Genomic DNA, 23,416 nt, shown 5'->3' with positions numbered 1-23,416 from the left:
CTGTTTCTTAGAAAAAACCTCAATTTTTGAAGTTTTTCAAGAAAAGGAAATTGAAAATATGTATGGTATGTATGTATGAATGTATGTATAGAGAGAAATTTATATGTAGTTAAAAATGCCTTGGCTGGGAATTACAGAAGCAATTTTTCCCTGCTTCTGAGCAGCAACCCTTGATGCTAGGCCAACTACTTGAAATTGAAGGTATCAGCCCACTTCATTCCATGAAAAAGTTTCAAGAATCACAAAGTATGCACAACACTTTAACATGCCCTGTGCACATAAGGACTTTTCTCCCAACTTCATTATTCTGTTACTACTTTATTGAATGGTAAGTAAAAACACTAGTTACAAAGTAAGAGGAAATCACTGTTAATACATGTTTTGATTTTCACATTTGAGACAATCGGTTACAGGTGGCTTGTTGGTATATCCCCATTGTTACACTATTTTCATCATCATTCAACAAATGTGTGATACCAACAATTACAAGTAAGAATTTAACTTCCATTATAATAGATTCATTTTTCCTAGCTATTTAAATATCCCAAGTTCTGTGATCAGAATATATTCAGCAAGTATTTGGAGTATTTAGTCTATGACGTACTCACTGTCTTCTGGTCAAACCAAAGGAAAGTAAGCTGGGCAGGAGAGTAATGGGTATGAGAGACTGCTACTACTAAAAATGGGTGCAGAGTATTGAGATTGATTTATGATCTCACCAGTTCCTTCCCATTTTTCATTCAGTAGCACAAAAGCAGTAACCTCATATTCTTTTGTTTACAAGTATAGCAAAAAAGTAGATTTCATCAGGAACATTGAGGATATATAATTTTTAAGACCATGCTTAGATGAAGTTAGATTTAACTTCACAATGGAGACCTTTTCACTTTAAATATAGAATTAAATGTCATAATATCCATTTCAAAGAATAGCTTTCTCCCTAGGTGTTTGAAAAATGCTTACAGAATTATGGCAATAATTATTTGCCTAATATATCAGATTACAGAATCTGATCCTTAGATTATGATTTTTATGTACTGTAATGTTTCCTGAAATCAGCTTGTTTGTGACTTAGTCTTGTTTTGGTCTTTCAAAGGTTCAAAGAGACATAAAAGCTACTTTTTATTAAATACAACATGATATGTGCTTGCAATACATCTTCCAAACTTAGTTCACAAGTTTATTATGAAAAATGCTGCAACACTCTCCTGCAGCAACATCTTACAGAAATAAATTGTTCTTTCAAAGTAATTCACTATGAAGAACACATACATGGAACACTTTGTAAAGGAAATGTGTGAGAGAAAAATGGAAGTGGGAACAGAGTTCAGATGAAACAATAATACAATTAAATTAAATCGTTTCTCTAAAAAACAAAATAAGAACACAAATAAGAAAAGTCAGTCTTGGTGCTTATTTAAAATGTTCATTAAGCTTCAATGATAGTTTGCTATTCTTATCTACAATCATGCTGGAAAGCTAAAGCTAAAAGGAAAGTTACTTGTAATTCACGAAGTGTTAAATGTCTACGTATTAATATTTGCAGTCTCTCAGAGAAAGCAAAAGTAACTACAAGTAGAACTATGCCAGAAACTGATTTCTTGACCAACAATGTTGCTTCAAGCATGCAATGAACTGGTTCATTCTAAAGTGGTCACAGTCGCTGACAGACAAGAGGCTTTGAATTTCAATATGGCACATCTTTTGGTCCATGTGAAAACAGGTTTCAATGTTAAATGTTTTCTGACACTTTGGAGTTACTGTTGCTCTTCCCATGTTCCTTTAGGTCAACACATGGTTCATGGCAATACTGTACAAGTGGAAAATCTCATTACAGAAAGTAGTCTGGGGTGCGACGAGTAACATGTGGTTCACCTCTGCGTGGTGCCGGATCAAACTGCAAACTGGAAGAAAGAATCCAAATTTGTTGGTCTATTAATGTTTTTAAAATAACCTATAACAAAATGAATACTGTTTGAAATTTCAAATAACACTTCAGAGCAATTTCTTCTGAAGGAGAGAGAAGCTTCCCTATAACGCTGCTAAGTATGGCAAAGTAAATGGCAGGAGCCACTTTGGGAGAAAAAGAATTTCCCAAGGAAGTTCTATCCAGGCACAGAATTAATGTCTCATCATTCACTGAGTTTATTCAAAAAGGAATTCAACCTATTTGTGTGAATCTTAAAAGTAAAAAGATTCCTTAACATACATAGTATTAATATAACAGAAGCAAGTATTTCTTAACATAACTTAGGGCTGAAACTTCAAAGAACTCATCTAGAAAAATAATTTTAAGGATTGAAGGTTAGGTTTTATAGTAACTCATGAATTAATGAGTACACCCTGAAATAGCCAAACATAAATGTTTTAAAATTTTAAAGTTATACAAATTTAAAATAAATTGGCTATTCCACAAATAATCTCTTCTGAAATACCTGATAAGGCCAGATCAAGCAACAGTGCATATTTATTTCAAGCACATGTGACTTTGTGTGTGTGAAAGTTTTAACTAGAAGATATAACATTGAACATTCTCATATAAATATTTTTTTAAATACTTACAATGAATATTTTAAAGTATCATCAAGCTCCATAATTGCAGCTTGGTTACCACAACGGTAACAATAATTTGGAGCACTAAAAATTGTTACTACATTCCGATCATGACACCAGTTATATCCCTGAAAAAAAATATGGAATTTTAATAAGAGCCTCTGCAGATAAAATATTAGGCATATAAACTATAGTTATAATAAAATATATTACTGTATTAAAGTATATCAAGGTATGATCTGGGTTTATTTTAAACATCTTAAAACGGTTAAGAGCATGTCAATACAAGCTTACCTCCATTACCAGCTGATGAGCTCTTGAAACCAACGTAAGGCCATTAGCATGGTTGAACGTTTCTGAAATATCTTGTCCAAAAGTATATCCAGCTCCTCGAGGAGAAATACCCCAACCACCCCGATCATCAGGATCTGACCACAGCAAATCACACATTGGACCCTAAGAAATATTTCAACATAATGATTTAGCCTTTAAAAATGGAAGATGCCTAAAACAACATAGAAACTTCAAAGGGAAACTTTCAAAATAACAATTGGAATGGCTAAATATGTTGGGAACAGTTATACTTATCCACTGCTAATGGTAACTATTAGCAGTGATACTAGAAATTCAGAATTTATGTATTGCTAAGTTTCCTACACCTAGGCATTCTTAAGAATTCAATTACAGATACTTTTCAGCTACAGCTGAATTCAACTAAAGCTAATTCTTGTGAACAACAATACTGTAAGACATTGTGGCAATGAATGTACTTCTGGGGAGAAAAAAAAACAGCATCTCCTTGCCCACACTCTAGCCATCCACAGAAAGAAGTTTCTTTCAGAATGGTGAAAATATAATACAGAAGTGAAAATTAGACAAACACTAAGTTTGAGTTGTGATTGCCAACACTTTATATAATTGATTTACTTCCTCACTCAAGGCAGTAAAACCTGAGTCAGGCTCATTCTTCTGTAACATAATATACAAATCAAGGCTGAAAGATTTTTCAGAAATATGATAAATTATTCATACTTAGAATCTATTTTATTTCATTCTTATAGACTGTTATCTGTAGCAATAAGACAATCAGACACCATTTCATTGGAATCTTTGTTCCATCAGAAGAACTCGCAAAATCACCTAATATGAGAACTCATTTTCTACATAATTTTCCATCTTGTAGCTGCTTTGAAAAGTTCCTCAACCAACAGTGGAGAACTAGAGGCTTGTAAGAGAAATTGACTGCTAAAAGAATTTCTCTCTCTATTCTGCTAATACCACTTCTCAATAAAAGAGCACTGAACGCTCTAAATACTGACAATTATAAGATTTATTAGCAAGATTGTCAGGTATGTATGGTAATAGTACCCAGGGAATTTTGCAACACATTAGTAATGTAAAAGCAAACTAATTAATTCTCATGAATTTAAAATTAGAGCCAGGGCATTAACTTTTAACTCTACATAATTCTGAATCCACCATTATGAAGATTAAAAGAAAGATGATGCTATCAGACTGAGGAAATTATTGTCTTTCGGATATTGCTGAACTACACTTTGGGATATCCCTTAACTTGCTCGTTCCTTCAGCAACAAGGAGAGTATAATAAATTATCTACTTGTGCACTGATTCTCTATCATGTCACTGATTCTCTATCGTGTACAGTACTTAAATCTTTCATCCTAGATTGAAGTTCTATCTCTTAGTAGGGTTCTATAAACTCCATAATCAATTAATACATTAAAATTGCATTATTGCCAACTCTAGACTCATCAATAATTTGAAGACTCCAGACTTCTAGAGAATAGCAGCAGACTAAAGATGGCTCTGCAAAAAGTGAATTCCATGAAAAAAAAATCGAATAAACAGCAAAGGGATGATTAAAAATTTTATTACAAAATTACAAATAGACTTCAGATAAATCTGAAATAAGATTTGGGAATCAATTATAAAGTGCCTTCCTGTGGGAAAATATGTTTTGAATTATTTAAAAAAAACTTTTTAAAAATGGACACTAGAGGGAACTAAAGATTATAAAGGAGAAGAATACTCAAAGTCAACTCACAATTATAGAATTAAGAAAACTGTCTTAACATTAGATCTATTTAAGGATGTGGGCTGAGAAATTAATTGTAAGATTGTCTGCCTCTTTAGTCGGACTGGGTTTAAAATATACTATGGAAGAATAACAAGTTTTAACTGACGAGAATGAAACTGGTTTAAAGTTAGATTTAAAAATGACAGGCTCCAAAAACAACATAGAAATAGATGTTACTCAGAAAGAAACCAACTGATGTTCTAATAATTAAAAAGGATATACAAATAAACTAAGAGAGTAAAATGGATAAATTTTCTATACTGGACCTACAAAAGAGGCTTGTTAAATGTTTTGAAGAATTTTGTGAAAAGGAACAAAGAAAAAATAAAAACAAATCAAAATCTAGGACATTTTCTGAATGAATTAAAGATCAAGCTTGTTAAAAGTAAATGGAAAGAATGTACAGTTGCTTTATATGATCAAGGTTAAAATAGATATGTAACCTCAGGTAACCCTTAACAGACTTTTGCTGATACCAGGATTAAACTGGTAAGGCTTTATTGTTTACAAATTAAAGATTGAATATGAGAAGAGATCATTTGCTGTATTTTAAGAGAAAGTGGTAAATTACTAAAATAGTTTTTACTTGTGATGGGGGAGTCCCTTCTTTATATATTTCCTTTATTGTATTCTTTTTTTCTTTTCTATATTCTTTTTGAGTTTTTTCTTCTTCTGCATCATATATTTTTTCTTTTTCTTTTCTATTCGTTTTTATTATTGTAATTTTTAATAATTAAAAAAGAAAAAATAATTTAAACAGTACCATTAGACATTAATCACAACTCAGAATTCAAATTGCATTAAGTTACCTCATGTGGAACTTCTTGAAGACGATCAAGTGCTCTAATATGATCCAGTGTATCTATAGATGGAGACAGTCCTCCATGTAGACAGAAAATCTGTGAAAATATTAAAACTAATATTAAAATAACTTTTTTAATTATCAAAAACTAGTTAGCTGAACATATTTTCTGAAAGTTATAGATAGTTTTAAAAGGAAAACATCTGATTAAAATACATTGGAACATTCACCCTACTTTATATTTTTGTTGCTATTAACAAAAAATATTCATATTTTCAGCATACCTGTCCATCCACCAAAGCAGTAAGAGGAAGATAGTCAAAAAGATCTGTGAAGTATTTCCAGACATTTGCATTTCCGTATTTCCTTAAACACTCATCATAGAAACCATACACTTGAGTGATTTGCCTGCTTTCATGGTTCCCTCGAAGGATTGTGATGCGTTCACGGTAACGGACCTATTAAAAAAGGTAGTTAGTATTATCAGAGCAATTAAGAACTTTTCATTTTATGTTCCCTACCTCAACTTGTCCCGATCTCTATTAATATATACCGGTATCTTCCCCTATTGTAATCACTATTTATAGATGTATGGAGAAAACATAATGTTCTAAACATCTCTTGAAGCCAAATTTTAAAAATCTGTATTCCTCCTACCTCCTTTTGTGTAGGTTGATAGTACTGATATATAGGGAGGGGGAGAGTGTAGTAAATTTAAATTCAAGAGTAGAATCTTATCAGTCCTTGATCTATGCTAAATGAGTTAAGTGAATTTTAAGACCTTTCTTGCCACAGTTGTTAAGTGAAACATTGTGGTTGTTAAGTTAGTAACACGGTTGTTAAAAGAATCTGGCATCCCTTTTGGCTTTGCTTATTAGGAGGTTGCAAAACAGGATCACATGACCCCAGGACACTGCAGCCGTTATAAATATCAGTTGCCAAGATCTGAATTTTGATCACATGACCATGGGAATACTACAACAGTTGTGTGAAAAGTAGTCATAAGTCTATTTTTTCAATGCTGTTATAACTCTGAATGAACTGTTGTAAATCAAGGACTACATATCTAAGCATCTTAATTAGTATGTGGGAGTTTCTTTGAATTTCTCCATTGCATAATTTCCTCCTCTACAGTTTTTATTTTGTGCAGAATTTTCAACAGTATTAAATCCATACAGTAATTCAGAATATAAGCACAATATAATAAAATTCAAAATATCTGGAAGTAACCCCAACATTTTCTATATGCCTGTTATTTCTAATCCCAACATGTTTTAAATGTATTTTTATTACCTTAAGCGCTACCAGAAGTGTTACTGTTTCAACAGAATAGTATCCCCTATCAACGTAGTCTCCCATAAACAAGTAATTTGTATCTGGTGATTTGCCTCCAATTCTGAAAAGTTCCATGAGATCGTGAAATTGTCCATGGACATCTCCACAAACTGTTACTGGACATCTTACTTCTTGAACATTGGATTCCTTTGTTAAGATTTCTTTAGCCTGCAACAAAGCAAAAAGTCAGTTTAACCTTAAGTAATTTCTGCTTCTGAACAATACTTATCATAAATACAAGCACAATTCATCTGGACCCATAAAATAGAAAAATCAAAACTAAAAAAACAGCATAATATAAACACAATCCTTAAAACTGTCAAATATTATAGGGAGAGACAACAACAATAACAGTATTGTAGTGGTGGTAGATTTTTCCATGTTTCTTTGGGTAGTTGAAATCAAAGTTCAGATGAAATGGATCCAACTAGATTTCTGGTGGAAGCCTTGCTCTAGAAGTGGGTATTATTGCTGAGAACATTGAACTAAAAAGAGTACCAGATATTTTCTGAACAAACAGAAACCCAATCTTGCTGGAATTCAATTTTAACCTACTTTTGCCTATCCAAATTCTACAACTTCCAGCAATAGGTCAGAACTTACACTGTACTTGAAACAGACATATATAAGTTATCTATATTTAACATCATCAAACTAATGATACCTCACCATGGACCAATATATGACTTCTAAAATGTCACATCCAAGTTCCTGACTTTCAAACCATTAGCCTGACAGATTAATATTACATTCACATATTTCTAAGGTTGGCAAAATGAAACTAGACAAATCTAATATACTTTTACGGTCTAGAAAAAAAAAATCCAATTCTCAAGTGTGAAATAATAATCTGCAAGGTAATTGTCTGCTAAAATGCATTAGGAAATTGCTCAAGATGGACCAGATCCATATACTACTGCACCCTAAGCAATTACTTGTTTGCAAAACATTAAAGCAGCAATCATAGCAACAATTTAGTAAAAAAAAACTTTATAAAAGTATACTAACTTTTTTATTATATTAAAAGTTAGGAGTAAAAGTAGACCAAATTTTAACCCCCAATTGCAAAAAAAAAGTTTCAATTCTAAATTGAAAGATTCAGTTCCCCTAATGATTGCCAGTTAATTATACTTCTGTAAGAAATAGAGTCCTAGCCATACAGAAAAAAGATATTACAAATGTTAATGTGCACACAATGGCAAGACTTGTTCAAATCATGTGTCTGATTAACACTCAATTTCTTTCAGCTGATCTTCTCCCCAATATATGAAAACATTATTTTCCATAGAGCTGTCTCGAGTGTCCAGGTTGGGAGGAGCTCCAGTCTCGGCTCTTCCAGGCTGAGCTTGAAAATTGAGGAACGCCCCCTCACCGTCACATGGTCCTCGGGCACTCCCCAGTTTTTTGCTCAGCCTCGTGGCTAACAGGCTGTTTTTCCCTTGCTCCGGTCGTTCAACATTCTAGGCCTCTTCTCTCATCGCTTTCACGTGGATCACCGGCAGGCAGCGCAGGAACTCAGGTTTGAACTCCCCAGGAGTGTTTTTAATATCCGAGCCGTTTCTTTAAGGGAGAAAACGAGCGCTTGAGCGCTCCCCCCAGCTTCGTTTGCCGCCTAATCGCTCCGCGCGAGGCCGCTTCTGCTTCTGCCTGCCTCTCTCGCCTTAGCCGCTGCTTCCCCCGCGAACGCCTTCTAGCCCAGGGTACGCTTCCCTGGTTCTCCCAAGGGCTCTAATCTTCCCTGGGAGTTTACCGCCGCTGGGGCTGCCTCCGTTACTTGCGGCCTCCATCTTGGGCCCCTGTGGCATCCGCCATCTTGGGTGTGCCCTGGAACGGCCGCCATCTTGGGTGTGCCCTGGAACGGCCGCCATCTTGGGTGTGTCCTGGAACGGCCGCCATCTTGGGTGTGCCCTGGAACGGCCGCCATCTTGGGTGTGCCCTGGAATGGACGCCATCTTGGGTGTGTCCTGGAACGGCCTCCATCTTGGGAGGGCCGCATGGCCGTCCGCCATTACTAGAGGCCCTTTACAGGCCGCAGCCTTAACTGACTATTAGGCAGCCTGGGATTCCCTTGTCTCAGCCTGTCTTTTATTCTACCAACAGGCCTCCTGCAGAAATAGGGTCTGTTGGCCCTGCAGCCTTTTCCCCAGCAGGCGAAGTAGCAGCTCTGCCCCCTCACCCTTCCCCGGTCCGTCCGGCAGGGGTAGCTGCCTGGCGTTCACCTTTCTGGCTGATTGGTCTCTGGGCTAGGCCCTGGTTCGTACCAAACCTCTATTTTAAACAGAAAATTTTTTTTACTAAAAGGGGGCGTGGAACGTGCGTTGGGATTCCCGGCCTCCCGTAGGCCGCATCCAGACCTGGTTTCAGCTTACATTATTCCCTTCTGCCTGCGGCCCCAGGGTCATTGGTTTTTTTCAGAGGCCTACCAGTAGGCCGCATTGCTTCCCTGACTCCTGGGCAGGTCCTGGGACTGCTCAAATACCTTGCAATTCTGCCTAAGTCTCCCCCAACTAAGGAGTTATTTGCTTGCCATGTCCCTTCCCCTTCCCGCCCGGCAGGGACAGCTTATGCGTCATTCTGGCTGATTGGCCCCGGCTAGGCCCTACTTCCCAACACGTTACAGAACAATTCTGTGGCCTTGACAAAAAGGGGGCGCAACACGAGCACTGGGAGTTCCAGCCTCTGCTTAGGCTGTACCCAGACCCGTTAACCGCCTCGCATTAACCAGAAAATTTTTTTCCTTTTTTCTCTCCCTCTCCAGATGGCAGACGACAATACCTCTCGTGGCACTTCTCTGAAGGCCAAGGCCAATCCCACCACCTGCGCAAACAGGCACAGGAACCATCCAAAGCTTCCCAAAGGGATGCCCTCAGGCGACACAGGGCCTCGAAGGGAAATTGACAGACGCTCTCAGGAGTCAAGCTCTGTGTCCCGGGACCCTTCCGTTCCATCAACCTCCACCCATCCTCCTCTCCCCTCCTCCTGCTTCTGCTTCTCCCCACAGCCTGGACAGGCCCTGAGGTCACCTTGCCCACCACTGCTGTAGAACTGCGCCCGGAGGAGTCTCTCCCCATGGCGGAAATACCCGAAAACCCAATGCAGGCTATGGAGCTGGCCATCCGGCAAAGGGTAGCGCAACAGATGCAGCAGCTGGCCGGTCTGGCTCCTCGGCCCGCGCCCCCGAGGCTCTAGGATCAGCGGCCTCGCATGGTCAGGCAACTCCCCAAGAGGACTTAACCTTACCTTTGGAGTTGGAGGGAATGGAGGCCCAAGAACCCGGGACCCTTCCCTCTTTGGGGACGAGCAGGACCTTGACATGAGGTCCTCATAGGCAGTGAACTCTTTTCGGGAACAGGTCCCCAGAAGGGACATGTCGGAGGACGAGGGCCTCCCTCCAGGTCAGCCCGCGCTTCTAGGGCTCTTTAAACCGCACCTATTTAGGTCCCTCCTGTTCAAAGCCAGGACCACCTCGGGCCTGAACCCCTCCCCCACCCAACCCAGCGGCGGCAGGGGTTCCTCCCGACTCTCTCTTCTCTCAGCCCGTGGCGGAAACTGAGGTGATCCCTGTCCCGCCCATATTCTCAGACATGGTTTCTAGGCAGCTGGCCTCCTCGGGGCCCCCTCCCCCCAACGCCCAGGACAAGCGGTTTTTTAACCTGGAACCGCAGTTCTCCACCTTGCTCGACCCCCTCCCCGTGGACGAGCCCGTGGTGGGCCTGGTTTCCCGCTCTACTCCCAGCGACTCACCGATGCTCTCCAGCCCGAGGACAAGCGAGCTGAACTGGCCCTGTGCCGCGCTCACCTCTCTGACGCTTGGGCAGTCAGGGCTTCCACTGCCGCGCTGCTTTTTCACCAGGTCTTCCATCAAGTGGCTCCAGCAGCTCAAGCAGCATGTCCCCACAGCCAATCTCAGGGCGCACCAGGACATTGCCAAGATCCTGGCCGCGGCGAAGCTGCAGACGCCACCTTCCAGGCGGCAAAGTTCTCCACCAGGCCATTTCGTCCAGGTTACCGCCCGCCGTCTCTCTACTCTGGCTCCGCCACTGGCAAGCGGACGCAAAAACAAGACTAAGCTAGCAACAGCCCCCATCTCTGGGGGAAGATTTGGACCGGTTCTCGACCCATTCCTGGCGAGACCGGAACAAGCGCAAGTACCTCCCTTCCCTCTCTAGGAGGTCCGACTTCAGAGGCTCCCCCTCTCTCTCGCCAGGTTCTTCTCACTCCTCCTCCTTTGCCAGATACTACCGATCCTCTCCCTATAGATCTCCCTACCGAGCGGAGCCGATGGGTCCGGAGGTACTTCTTCCAGGAAGCCTCCCGGGATCCGGGAGAGGTTCGCTCCGTCGTTCTCGATAATGCAGTCGCCCTCAGGCGCTTGTCCTTTAAAAAAAAAAAAAAAAAAGAGGAAGGAGTGCGAGAAGGCCTTCTCTACTCCGACCTTTAACCCTGCTTGCAACAGGCTCCTACCCCAGGAGCACTCTTGTCCTCCTCACCCTGCCCTGGGCAACTGGTCGGCAACACATCTACCCCCATTCAATGCTAGCCGGGTCCCTTCTTGCGCTCCCGGGCCTCACACAGATCTCTGCGCTCCCTCCTTCTCTCTGTCCCAGAGTTCTCCCAGGGGAATTCCCAACACGGGTCGATCTTCCCAGTTTCTTGAATCCCGGTCCCAGTGCACACCTGTTGGCCTCTTTGGCGGGACTGCCTCCCGGATAGCTCCGCCTCCTCTTTAGGCCCCTTGTTGAGACATTCCAACATCCAGGGGTTTTCTCCTGTTGGGCATGCCTTCCAGCGGGTCATCAGGGTTCCAGGAGAGATTCTATTCCAGACGGGGCCCCACCCGCAGGACTAGCCAAGCTTTGGTATGTCCCAACCTGGACACTCGAGACAGCTCTATGGAAAAGGGGCGTTGGTTCTTACCTGATACGCTTCTTTTCGTAGAGCTGTTGAGAGTGTCCAGCCCCACCCGTAGGCCGTCTGGTGGGAAACCTGGCTGTTCGACCAAGCAATCTAATATATTTTTTTCCTGAGTGTGATGAGAACAGGACTTTCCTTCTCGTCTGTGCAAAACCTGGGAGTGCCCGAGGACCATGTGACGGTGAGGGGCCTCAATTTTCAAGCTCAGCCTGGAAGAGCCGAGACTGGAGCTCCTCCCAACCTGGACACTCTCAACAGCTCTACGAAAAGAAGCGTATCAGGTAAGAACCAACGCCCCATTTAAAACATTTGTTGCTAGACAAAACTACAAATATGGTTGTTTATTAGAAAATGGAAGTCAATGCAATTTCAGAGAAATTAGGGCAAATGTGTGCCCCAGATACATGCTCCTTTCTTGACAAAATTAAATGGCACTTTTATTTTTTCGGGTAAAATAAAGTCTGGTAAATTTTAGATGAGCATGTTCAAGATTTTTGTGCAAACAGTGGGTCAAAAAAGGATGCACTTTTCTCATTGTGTTATTATGGGCATTCATGACAAATCCATATAAGAGGGAGATAACACCCTATATACATCTGCACCTCAGAAGGAGAACTATGAAACAGTACTAAATATGGTAATCCTTCAACATATTTCAACATCCTTTCCCCAAAGCAATGTAGCTTCAGAAAGATCTAATGACTGCAGTGTTACCTGACTTTGGTGGCACATTCGATTTGATAAATTACATATAGGTATTTCAAATGGTACCTTCTTTTAGAACAGCAGAAATTATAATCTCCAAGGAAAGGGGCTACGGTACAACATATATAAAAGTTCTACTGCCAAAGAGTAAAACATCTCTAAATAAATAATTCAGAAATCTTTTAGTTTGAAACTTACCAATTAAGAAATCTGATTGTTCCATAGTTCATAGTAAAACTTATATCACAGAAAAGATATACATATTTGTTCAGTTTGATTCAAATTATTCAAAAAGAAAACTGAAGGAGAAGGAAAGCAGGCAAACTAAAAATAACCAGACATTGCCCATTTTTACGCTACTTTCATAAGTACTGAAAAGTTCTGGGACCAATCTTCCCCATCTGCATAACATTTTATGTTTTTGCTACAGAATATTGCTTAACTCAACATTATCCTATGTGAAGAGACTTGGAGTTCAATGTTGTAACTGAAGTTATTACTTGTGAAATAACAAAACTGAATGCTATTAATAGTGCCGAGAATAATAAGACAACTACTGTGAACCTTCTTTCCTCCTTTAAACATAGCCAATTCTGAAGAATAATATTATTATCTGGGATAGCTTGTTCTTTGACTACGCTAAAGGTAGGCAACCCCAAAGTATTGTTTTTGTATTAAGTCTTACATTTAACAGCATCCACAAAGCTTTGAGAAATAATGAAGTTTGTTTTAAATATGAAATATATACCATAAGCACCTAAGACCAATTATAAATAGTCTATTTTTAAAAATGTGAAATCTGCTATTCTTTCATAGGCATTATGACTTATTACCTTTCAAATAACTTTTTGCCAACACATTAAAAAATGAAAGTATTATTAAATACAAAGGTTTTTACCAATGTTAGTGGTTACCCAAAGATCAGCATTATGGATTAAAATAAAATAAATTACTTAAAATTGAGGCATGCAATTGAAATTACTAACATAACAATGGAAATCATTTTAACCTTAAAAAACAAGCTATTTGGATTTAACCATCCCTATGAATAAGTTTTGTTTAAAATGTAGAACAAGTACAAAAGCAGAAATGTTTCACCTTTCTCTTAAGTGTTGCTTAGTTTTTCTCTATTCTAGCATACAATACGTGTCTCTTTTCAAATAAAGTCTTTTTAGGACACAAAAACTGAGGGAAGCAGTGAGCACATTTAAAATTCTGCAGAATGCAATGGTATTTTCATAATATGACTATCATGGTCAGGTCAAATAAATGGATTATCTGAATAAAAACCGATACAGCTATTCTCTGGCACTCTTTAGACAAAGCCTAACCCTATGATATCATTAATTATGATTCTGAAATCTACAGAAGCTATTGTAATACAAATAAAATCTGCAGCATTCACACCAATAAATATTATCTATTTACTTATAATTACTAAGTGACAATTTCTTATCAGCTTTATTTGAAGACACTTTCCATTCACGTAACAGAACCACAAGAAGATTAAAATGGAATATAGCAGTGATGGCTAACCTTTTCATCGTCACGTGCCAAAAGTGCGTGTGTGCCTGCACCCATAATACAATGCGCATGAGACTCCCCCACCCCCACCCCACGCATGTGCACGCAAACCCTCCCTGCAGGTGCTCCAGCCCCACACATGCATGGCAGATACCCCACAATCAGCTGGCTGGCAGGAGATACATGAGCATGTGCAGTGGACCTGATCTGGGGCAACAGTTTGCATGTCAGCAGAGATGGCTCTGCGTGCGACTTCCGGCACATGTGCCATAGGTTCACCATCATGGGAATATAGCTTGTAATAAAATAATGAAGATCCAATAAATAAAAATTTCTTAAGCAGCAATACACACTGCATTGCCAAAATAAAATAGCACTTTGGAAGTTTTCAATTAAGAGAATATTAGCATGCATGCAAAACTGTCCATCCAAGTCTGTATGTTCTCACAAATATCAGTCTGAAATTAAATTACAGCATTGATTTCAGGTGTCTAAAAATCAAATGAATGATTCTTTATTATTACTAAGTATTACCTTTCAAATAATTTTCTACAAGTATTTTATTCCCAACGCCAGGTGTCTTATGGCAATACTGGCAGAAATTGATATTTTTTAACAACTCATCAATGGTCAACTATACAATTTGATTATACTCAATGCTCCACCATAATAGAAAGGTAGCAAATTCTATACCTAAATTAAATTACCTCAATATAAATATTATTGGGTTTCTAATTTTTTTAAATGGCATACATACAAGAAAGCAAGTTCAGAAAAGTCAGACTAAATAAAATTCATATTTGCATCAGTCTAAAGTAAAGACAATCAATTCCCCAAATGTTTTTAATCTACAGGTAGTCTTCACTTAACGACTGACAATTCCATTACAAACCAAGACAATCATTAAGCCAATTGTCAAGTGACTGTTCTGCTTAGTGATGGCATTTCTGACAATCCCAGTTGTTATTGAATGAATCCTACATGATCATTTAAGCAAGAAGCTATCTGATTCAAGTCACTCTTGAACTGGATTCAAGCCAGACTTGAACAATGTGCCCCATCCAACACAATGAATTTTAATTTGGAGAAAAGCAAAGTTTTACATTTCGGCAGGAAAAACCAAAGATGTAAGTACTGATTAGGCGAGACCTGTCTCAAATACAGTAACTGTGAGAGGGACCACAGAGTCCTATTGGATGATCACTTGAATATGAGCTGGCAGTGTGCAGAAAAAGCCCCAGAAGCTAATACAATCCTGGGATATATAAACAGAGGCATAGAATCAAAATCACATGAAGCATTAGTACCACTTTATAAAATCTTAGTAAGATCATACCTGGAATACTGCAACTAATTTTGGTCACCACACTACGAAAAAGATGTTGAGACTTTGAAAAAAAGATCAGAGAAGAGCTACTAAGATGATCAAAGGCCTGGAGACTAAAACATATGAAGAACGGTTGCAGGATTTGGAGTTGTCTAGTCTAGAGGAAAAAAGAACTAGGGGTGACATGATAGCAGTATTCCAATATTTGAGGGGCTTACCACAAAGAGGGAATCAACTTATTTTCCAAAGCACCAGAAGGGAAGACAAGAAACAATGAATGGAAACTAATCAAGGAGATAAACAACCTGGAATTCAGGAGAAACTTTCTAACTAAGAGGACAATTAACCAGTGGAACAGCTTGCCTTCATAAATTGTGGGCACTTCATCACTGGAGGTTTTTAAGAAGTGACTGGACAGCTACTTGATATAGGTTCTCCTGCTTGAGCAGGGGGCTGGACTAGAAGACCTCCAAGATCCCCTCCAGCTCTATCCTATTCTTGGCAGGAGGTAACAATTGCTTCTACTTCAACTCCTTTCACCCACCTATCTTCCCCCCTCTCTGTCTCTGTTCATTTTATTGCTTGCCTATGTGCTGCTGTAAGCAACCCCTACCTATTACTGAACCCACCACACTGTATATTGTTATTGTGCCACCTGGGACATAATTTTAGCCTAGTGCAGTTTGGGTCTGATTTCTTAGGCGATACGATAGAAGGAACCAGGAGGGGTATGAAAGGTCCATTAGTGAAAGAAGGCCCTAGCTGCGGAAAAGGGTCTTTTTTCATATGCTGACCTTTCCCAACCTGTACAAGTCCTTCTTTTGTAAAATCCCTGGGCAGCTTGCAAGAGAAGGCCAAGCTGCACCTCTGTGAAAGAAGACCCAGGCCAGTACACTAACGGCACACAGAATGGTAGGCGGGACCAGGAGATGGGAGCAGCTGGTGGCAGTGGATAGGCGGGCAGCCAAAAGGCAGTTGTAAATGTGGGTGGGCCCAAATGTTCATCTTATTGCAAGGGCAATACAATAGCCAGAATTTCAAGAACCCATCATATGTCCTTCATTCCACATCATCGTAACTTCAAATGGTCACACAATCTTTATTTTCAATGTTCTGTGATAGTTTCCTAGCCGGTCTTGCAATCCCTAACTTCCTCCTCCGCCTAGCAACACTTAGCTCTCAGAAAGGAAGGAAAGCACTTTCTCTGATCTGTGCCACCACCCATTCCCTGGCTTGTGCTGCCCGCCCACCTTCCCCAAACTACACAGTACCTCTTACATAACTCCATGAACCTTCCCTGACCTGCGTGGCCCATAACACGCACTCTTCCCTACCCACATTGCCTCCCCATGCTGACTCACAGCACCTTTCACAAAACTCTCAGCTTCCTTCCTGATCCACACTATCTACTCACGTGCCCTTCCCAATTCATGTAGCATCTCTGGCACACATTCAAACCCCCTTCCCAATCCCTGCAGCACTTCTCACACACCCAGATGTGAGATTTTATGATAGTCTGCTTCTTAAAAGCATTAAATTAAGACCTGGTGTAGTTTATTATGAATGGAATGGAAAGTTCAAGACCTAAGATTGAGTTCAATCTATTACAATGCCTTGTCATTGTTCACTTTATATCATGCATTAACCAAAATTGTACATTACCACCTGGATAGCAGTTGCATGGAACAGACATAAAAGAGTTTTCACTAAGATTGGATGCAGCTAACATACAACAATAAAAACTTCATGTCTACATGTTTAAGCACAAATAAAAGCAAATAAATATTTTCTGTCACTACAATAGTACTGCTGCCTTCACTGCATCCTAAGTAACTTTCTAATACAGCTTTCCACATGATCCAAGGCTTGTTTTAGTTCACCCTATAGACCAGTGGTAATCAACCTGGTCCCTACCGCCCACTAGTGGGCGTTCCAGCTTTCATGGTGGGTGGTAGGGGTTTGGTCCCCTACTTTATAAATCACCATTACTGTGGAACCAGTGGGCGATTAGAGAAAATTTTACTACTAACAGAGATACAAAACTAGGTGGTAGGTATAAAAAGGTTGACTACCCCTGTTATAGACAGATATAATACATGGAACAGCATTCAAAGGAGCTTGGGTAAATTTGCAAAATTCTTAAGATTAACTAACTCATCCACATCTACTGAATTTAAACGTCAGACACTCCAACGCATCCAAACGTTTTCCTCTAAAAAATATGAATGGCTGCAGTCCTAGTTACTATTCAAAGCAGTAACGTGATAAGTTCCTATAAAATTTATCTTATTCTTGCTATTTATCATTAGGATTTCTGTCTTAAGCAACACTTTAAAAGTTGATGTATAAAATGTAAGATTCAAAATATTAGTTTGATTTCAAAAATTGAACTTACTTTTAAAAGGTAATGGTTCCCTGCGCACATATGTGCTAGTTTCCATCTCTTGGGGGCTGTGCTCACCTCTGTTACAAAGCCAAAGAGCCAGCGCTGTCCAAACATGTCTTTGTTGTCATGTGGCCAGCATGACTAAATGCTGAAGGCGCACGAAACGCTGTTACCTTCCCACCAAAGTGGTCCCTATTTTTCTACTTGCATTTTTACATGATTTCAAACTGCTAGGTTGACAGAAGCTGGGACAAGTAATGGGAGCTCACTCCATTACGTGGTGTTAAGAGATTTGAACTGCCGACCTTTCTGATTGACAAACTCAATGTCTTAGCCATTGAGCCACCGCGTCCATTTCAGTTAATCTTAAGCATACATATGTCACAAGACACTGAAATATACGAAATTGCAGACTAGAACAACTTGGTTTTTATTTGAAATACTACACCTAATCCAAGCTAAGACAACGTTTCAAAGTGAGGTCATAATACAGGGCTTTAATTGCTAACTTAAATGCTGATCTGATGAGTAACATTTAAAAACCTCATTACTTCTGATGAGAACCTTAAATACTATGTACGCAGATTCATCAGGTTTCTATTAGTACCTAATCCAATTCAGAACTAATTAACAATTGCATATTTAGCTAGTAGTTACTTATCTTCATATCTAAATTAAAGGCATACCAGTACAGAGCAACAAGCTCTTTTAACTAGAAAAGAGAATCAGCATGGAGGAAATGAACAATTATTTTCTTTATTAGCAAAGACAGGAAGAGGCAATATAGTTTATTATATTTGTATTAACTGTATCAGCAGGACAGTATTTGTCATTAATATCTTAATTCAAGTGAAAAATTAAAATCTGTTTAATTTCCTTAGAACAAATCACTACCGTAACTTAAATATGTAACCTTTAATCTATTTACCTTAAATGCCTGGGTTTTTTAGTATGAATAACTTCTCATGCTCAATTCTTTCTATTCCCTTGCTGTGTTCTGAACAAAAACTGCAACTTAAATTTCTGTCCACATAATAAAAAATTCTGAAGCAAAGTGCATGTTCTTTGTCCATGTTTTTTTTAAAAAATCTTGATATTCTACCCTTCCTCCATAATTTGTAATAATCCAACTTTATTTCCTAGAAGATGTTGTTATATAGGAACATGGCATTATGTGCTGAGCACTAACAAAATTGAAATATCACATGGCTTTAAGAAAACCGAGATTTGCCAAAATAATTTTAAAAATTCTTTTAGGAAAGGTAATTCCAAGCAATGGCCCTGTGCAGAATGAATAGGACAAGTTTCAGAAATATAAGTATTACTATAAAAGAAATACATAAAACAAGAGATAACTGATAACCTGAACAAAAATCTTAGAAAAACAAGGATTTTTCTGTAAGTATGCTATATTTTGTACAAGTCTGATCAATATATTATTATGCATTCCTCTTTTATTGAATAAACAATTCAATTTTATAAAAATATTTCTTTAGATTTCAGTTCTGAATTTTCCAAAACATAAATTGACAGGAACTTCTGCATTTGGTATAATCTGAAAAGCCCAAAGGAGTTAGTGAATTTTTCCAATAACATTTAAAAGAATTTCACATAGTCAGTTTGCAAAACCACAATTTCTACCTGCTATTCTTATCATATTAGCAAAAGGATAATAATGAATCTATGAGAAAATGTTTCACTTATTCATGTATGTATCATTGAACAAGCAAAAAAGCTTCCTGATCTCATACCATTCATATTTCATGTTAAAAATCATGCTGGCCTTATTACCATTATATTTATTTCTGCAGTTTAACCTTACTACTTGGATTACAGGTAGTCCTTGTTTAGCAACCATAATTGGGACCAGGATCTTTGTTGTTAAATGAAGCAGTTCCTAAATGAAACCACAACTATGATTTTCTTTGATTTACAGATCTACAAGGATTGTAAATATGAGGATTGGTTGTAAAGTTATTTTTCATCACTACTGTAACGGCAAATAGTCATTAAACGTGGCAATCACTAAACATGGACAATCTTAATTTTTCTCTCCAAATGCTTTACTATCAAAGGTACACTGCTCCAAGTATGGAAAGGATTCATTTCCCATATTTAACACCTAACTCTTTAACAAAACTAAAAAAACAGTGGCTTCAAATTCTAGTTAAAAGCAGCATCTCATAAGTGAGCTGCAAATTCAATGTATTTAATATCACACAAGTGCTTTTTCAAAAGGCAACTGGACTTTTTAAACAAAGTCCTGGTTGCCTTTTGAAAAAGCACTTTTGGGACAACCATGACCTGGATGTCTGAGAAGCTCCAAAGACATCTATAACTGAGGAATACAATAGTCCTTGACTTACAATGGTTTGTTTAGTGACCATTCAATTACAAAAGCACTAAAAATGTGACTTATGACCATTTTTCACGCTTATCACCACTGCAGCATCCCCATGGTCACATGATTTACATTCAGATGCATGACAACTGGTTCATATTTATGATAGTTGCATGTCCTGGGGTCACATGATCCCTTTTGCTTTCTGAAAGCAAAGTCAATTCGTCAGATTAATTTAACAACTGTATTACTAACTTAACAACTGCAATGATTCATTTAACAAATGTGGCAAGAAAGGTCGTAAAATTGGGCAAAACACTTAACAAATTTCTGAACAGAAATTTTGGGCTCAATTGTGGTTGTAAGTCAAGGACTACCTTTGGTTTATATCAAAAAGCACTCTTAACATTTTTAACTGCTTTGTCACTGAAGGTTAAATATTAAATATTTTTTAAAAAAATTATATATGGATCAAATGAAAATTACCAAATCACTACATATCTCATCAGATAGATTTCTAAGCCAAAAGTACTTACCATAATCCTAAATTTAAACTTGAATTAAATACAATTGTTATTTATTTAATTTGTATTCCACCTGCTATTTTTGGAAATAATTCAGTTGGACAGTGAACATATCGAATACCCCTTCCTCCTCCTCTCCACAATGACAACTCTGTGAGGTGGTATGGACTGAAAGAGTGTGACATGAATAGCCACAGGAGTCAATTTAGAAAAAGAAATACTACGCGCTGAGAAAAAAACTGCCCTTTCTCCTGCTGTCATTTAAGTTTAATGTAATAAAGTTAATGTAATGCTACTCTAATAAATTAAATATTCGAATACCATTTGTTACTGTGATTTAACAAATGGTATTCAAATGCATCATTAAAAAAAATCAATTGCATTTTAGGAAGAAATTTGACAATGTTACAATCCAATTGAACTGATTCATCATTACATGCTACTGCAATACAAGAAAATAAGATTCCAGGGTGATTCACTATTTTCTCCCATTATTCCAACAATGCTTTTCTGTATATTTACTCGGAAGTAAGATCCATTAAGTTCAGTGGAATAAAATGCCAAGGAAGCGTTGTAAAATTACAACCTCTGGACATAAATCACGATCCGAACGCTATTCCGACCGCATAAATTAATCGCTGAATCCTCTCGATCCGAGCGAGCTTGGGGGACAGCCGAGAGCTTGCGCGGATTTAGAACAATACATTTCGTTCCTCTCTTTTCTTCTCGCCGGCATCTTTCATCAAACCTCTCCCTCCATCACTAGCCCGTGCATCAAAACCCGCCCGCCGAACACAAGTGACTTCCTAGCAGCATTATTTTCGGAGAAAGGCGCCATTTTAAGAGCTAGTGGGAGGAGGAGGAGGAGGAGGAGCGGGCGATGCGACAGGGGGCGCAGGACCAGCGGGGGAAGCGATCCATTGAGCCACACCGGCTACTCCGCGAGGAAAAAAGAAAAATACCTCGGGAGTGCCTCGCGGGGCTCGCAGAGTGGGCAGCCTGGCCGCCAAGAGCGCCGTCTCTTACATTGCACCTGACCCTGGGACACACCCCGCTCTGCCTTCCCTGGGCAGATGGACTACTCCTCCGCTTCCACCTTCGCCGCCGCCACCGCCGCCGCTTCTTCTTTCATCCCGCCGGGTGGGATGGCTCCCCCAAGTCCGGGCTCGTCCCAGCGCCCTCCTGGCCCTCACCCGCTTCCTCATCTCAGCGGAGCCTCCCGCGATCGGTGCCCACTCGCGATCCCTTCCGGATCTTGCTGGATCCCGGTGCGTTTCCACCGAGGCTCCTTTCCCGAATTGTCTGTCGGACAGCCGGGCCTCTTCCTCTCCCCCTCCTCCCCCCCCCGGTATATTTCTCTCCCCCTCCCCACACACGCACAGCCCGGCTGGGTCTGGGTCTCCCCCCCCCCACCCGCTTCCCGCGCCACTGGCTGCCCACCTTCTCGCACAGGCTCTTGACTTGCCCTTCCGAGAGCTGTTTGCATTCGTTCAGCTGCTCGACCCACTGGTCGAGCTCCTTCGTGAAGACCTTCTCTTCCATCGTCGCTGCTCCTGCTTCCTGCCTGCCTTCTTCGCTCTCTCGCCGGCACCCACCACCCCTGCCCCACCTCCGCCCACCCTTCTCCTCCCTCCCCCTCGCGGAGATTAGGGGAGAGTGCTAAGCGTCGGGAAGGAGTGAGGGGTGGACGGAGGAGGAGAGAGAGACATGCACGGCGGAATCTCTCCCTCCAAGGCGACGGGGAGCAGCGGCAGCGGCTACTTCTCACACTCGCTCATCCAGTCCGCTCTCCGTGTAATGGCTGCCGCGCCTTGACGTCACCCCCACACTTCCCACCCTCCTTAGACCAGCTCAGGCGGCGCACATGCGTCCTTACAGTCAAATGGGCGGTTCTGCCCTGAGCGCCCCACAGTACGCCTCTTCGAGCATGCGCGCAAGCCCCGTCCGCGGCGGCGCGGCGGTGTTTCGATGAGTTCGTCTGCGCGTTCTAGACTCGCGAATGGGGTAAGATTCCAGGGAGTGTATTGGAGGGGGACGGTGTGAGGCGTCCTGGTCGCGCGCAGAGAAAGGTAGCTCTTCTTTGAAATTGAATACATAAATACATAATTGAATACATAAATTGAATCACAGTTTAGAAATAGAAAGGTAAAGGCGCATTCTAATTCTCGCAGAAAGTTTGAATCAACTTCGGAGGAAGATGCTTTGCAAAGTACTATATTCCTCTACTGTCCCATAACTGAACTCCAAAAATCTGAATGAGTCGTCCCCAGCGATTTTTTTTCCGTGCCATTCCATAGATACGAAAGGTAGGAGACATTGAAGCTGAAGCGCAAAAAAAGTCTCCAGTTTAGCGGACCGCGTCAGGTTGAACAAGACAAAAATCTCGCAAATCCATTTCCCCCGATGGGTTGTCAACGCAATAAAAATTATACCGAAGACGCACATAGAACATTGCAATTGATGTTAGCCAGTGCCCTCCAAAGGTCAGACACGATGTGTTCAGTAGTTGATAAAAACCACTGGGTAAATTCTCCAGTAGTTTCAAATTCTGTGTAATAACTAAGATGACCTTTCCTATATGCTCTCAAAGTCTACTGGATTATAGCTCCTATTATCCTGCAACACTATCTTTTGGCATTCCCAGTAACATGGGATGAACATTAGGATTCAACACTCTGAAGCTTTTGGGAAGAGGTTTAGATCCAAATGTAACCAAAGTAATCAATTTTTGGCCACTCTTTGTTTTAAATAAACATATGGGTACGCAACTTAACACTGTAGCAATGTTTTTGGAGAATTGTGGGGCAGAAATGGGGTGGTGGTGGTAATCAATTTGATAATTATTAAATGTATAACAGTTTAAAATAAAGAACACAAAAATCACAAACACATTACAAGACAAAAGAC

At 39.9% G+C, this 23,416-nt stretch overlaps 1 protein-coding gene across 1 annotated transcript; it reads right to left on the bottom strand.

Annotated features, from left to right (window-relative positions):
- Positions 1–298: 298 nt before the first annotated feature.
- On the bottom strand, positions 299–22,328 carry PPP2CA (protein phosphatase 2 catalytic subunit alpha). The gene is made up of 7 exons (XM_026696484.2): positions 21,950–22,328; positions 6,747–6,956; positions 5,738–5,911; positions 5,461–5,550; positions 2,848–3,009; positions 2,563–2,681; positions 299–1,904 (listed from the first exon to the last, which is right to left on the bottom strand). The coding sequence occupies exons 1-7, from the start codon at positions 22,049–22,051 to the stop codon at positions 1,832–1,834; spliced, it is 930 nt and encodes a 309-aa protein (XP_026552269.1). The 5' UTR covers positions 22,052–22,328; the 3' UTR covers positions 299–1,831.
- Positions 22,329–23,416: the final 1,088 nt, after the last annotated feature.

This window comes from Pseudonaja textilis, chromosome 2, assembly GCF_049901715.1.
Source record: "Pseudonaja textilis isolate UNSWEBS1 chromosome 2, rPseTex1.2, whole genome shotgun sequence".
Taxonomy (NCBI): Eukaryota; Metazoa; Chordata; class Lepidosauria; order Squamata; family Elapidae; genus Pseudonaja; species Pseudonaja textilis.
Note: the sequence above shows the minus strand (reverse complement) of the source record. Positions and strands in the feature narration are given on the sequence as shown.

What these genes read in the sequence shown, in the direction of transcription:
- PPP2CA (XM_026696484.2), bottom strand. Translation starts at nt 22,051, where the DNA reads ATGGAAGAGAAGGTCTTCACGAAGGAGCTCGACCAGTGGGTCGAGCAG. An exon ending in CACTTCTGGTAGCGCTTAAG is followed by an intron (nt 5,912 to 6,746) that starts GTAATAAAAATA and finishes CTTTTTTAATAG; the next exon opens with GTCCGTTACCGTGAACGCAT. An exon ending in CTCATCAGCTGGTAATGGAG is followed by an intron (nt 2,682 to 2,847) that starts GTAAGCTTGTAT and finishes ATTTTTTTTCAG; the next exon opens with GGATATAACTGGTGTCATGA.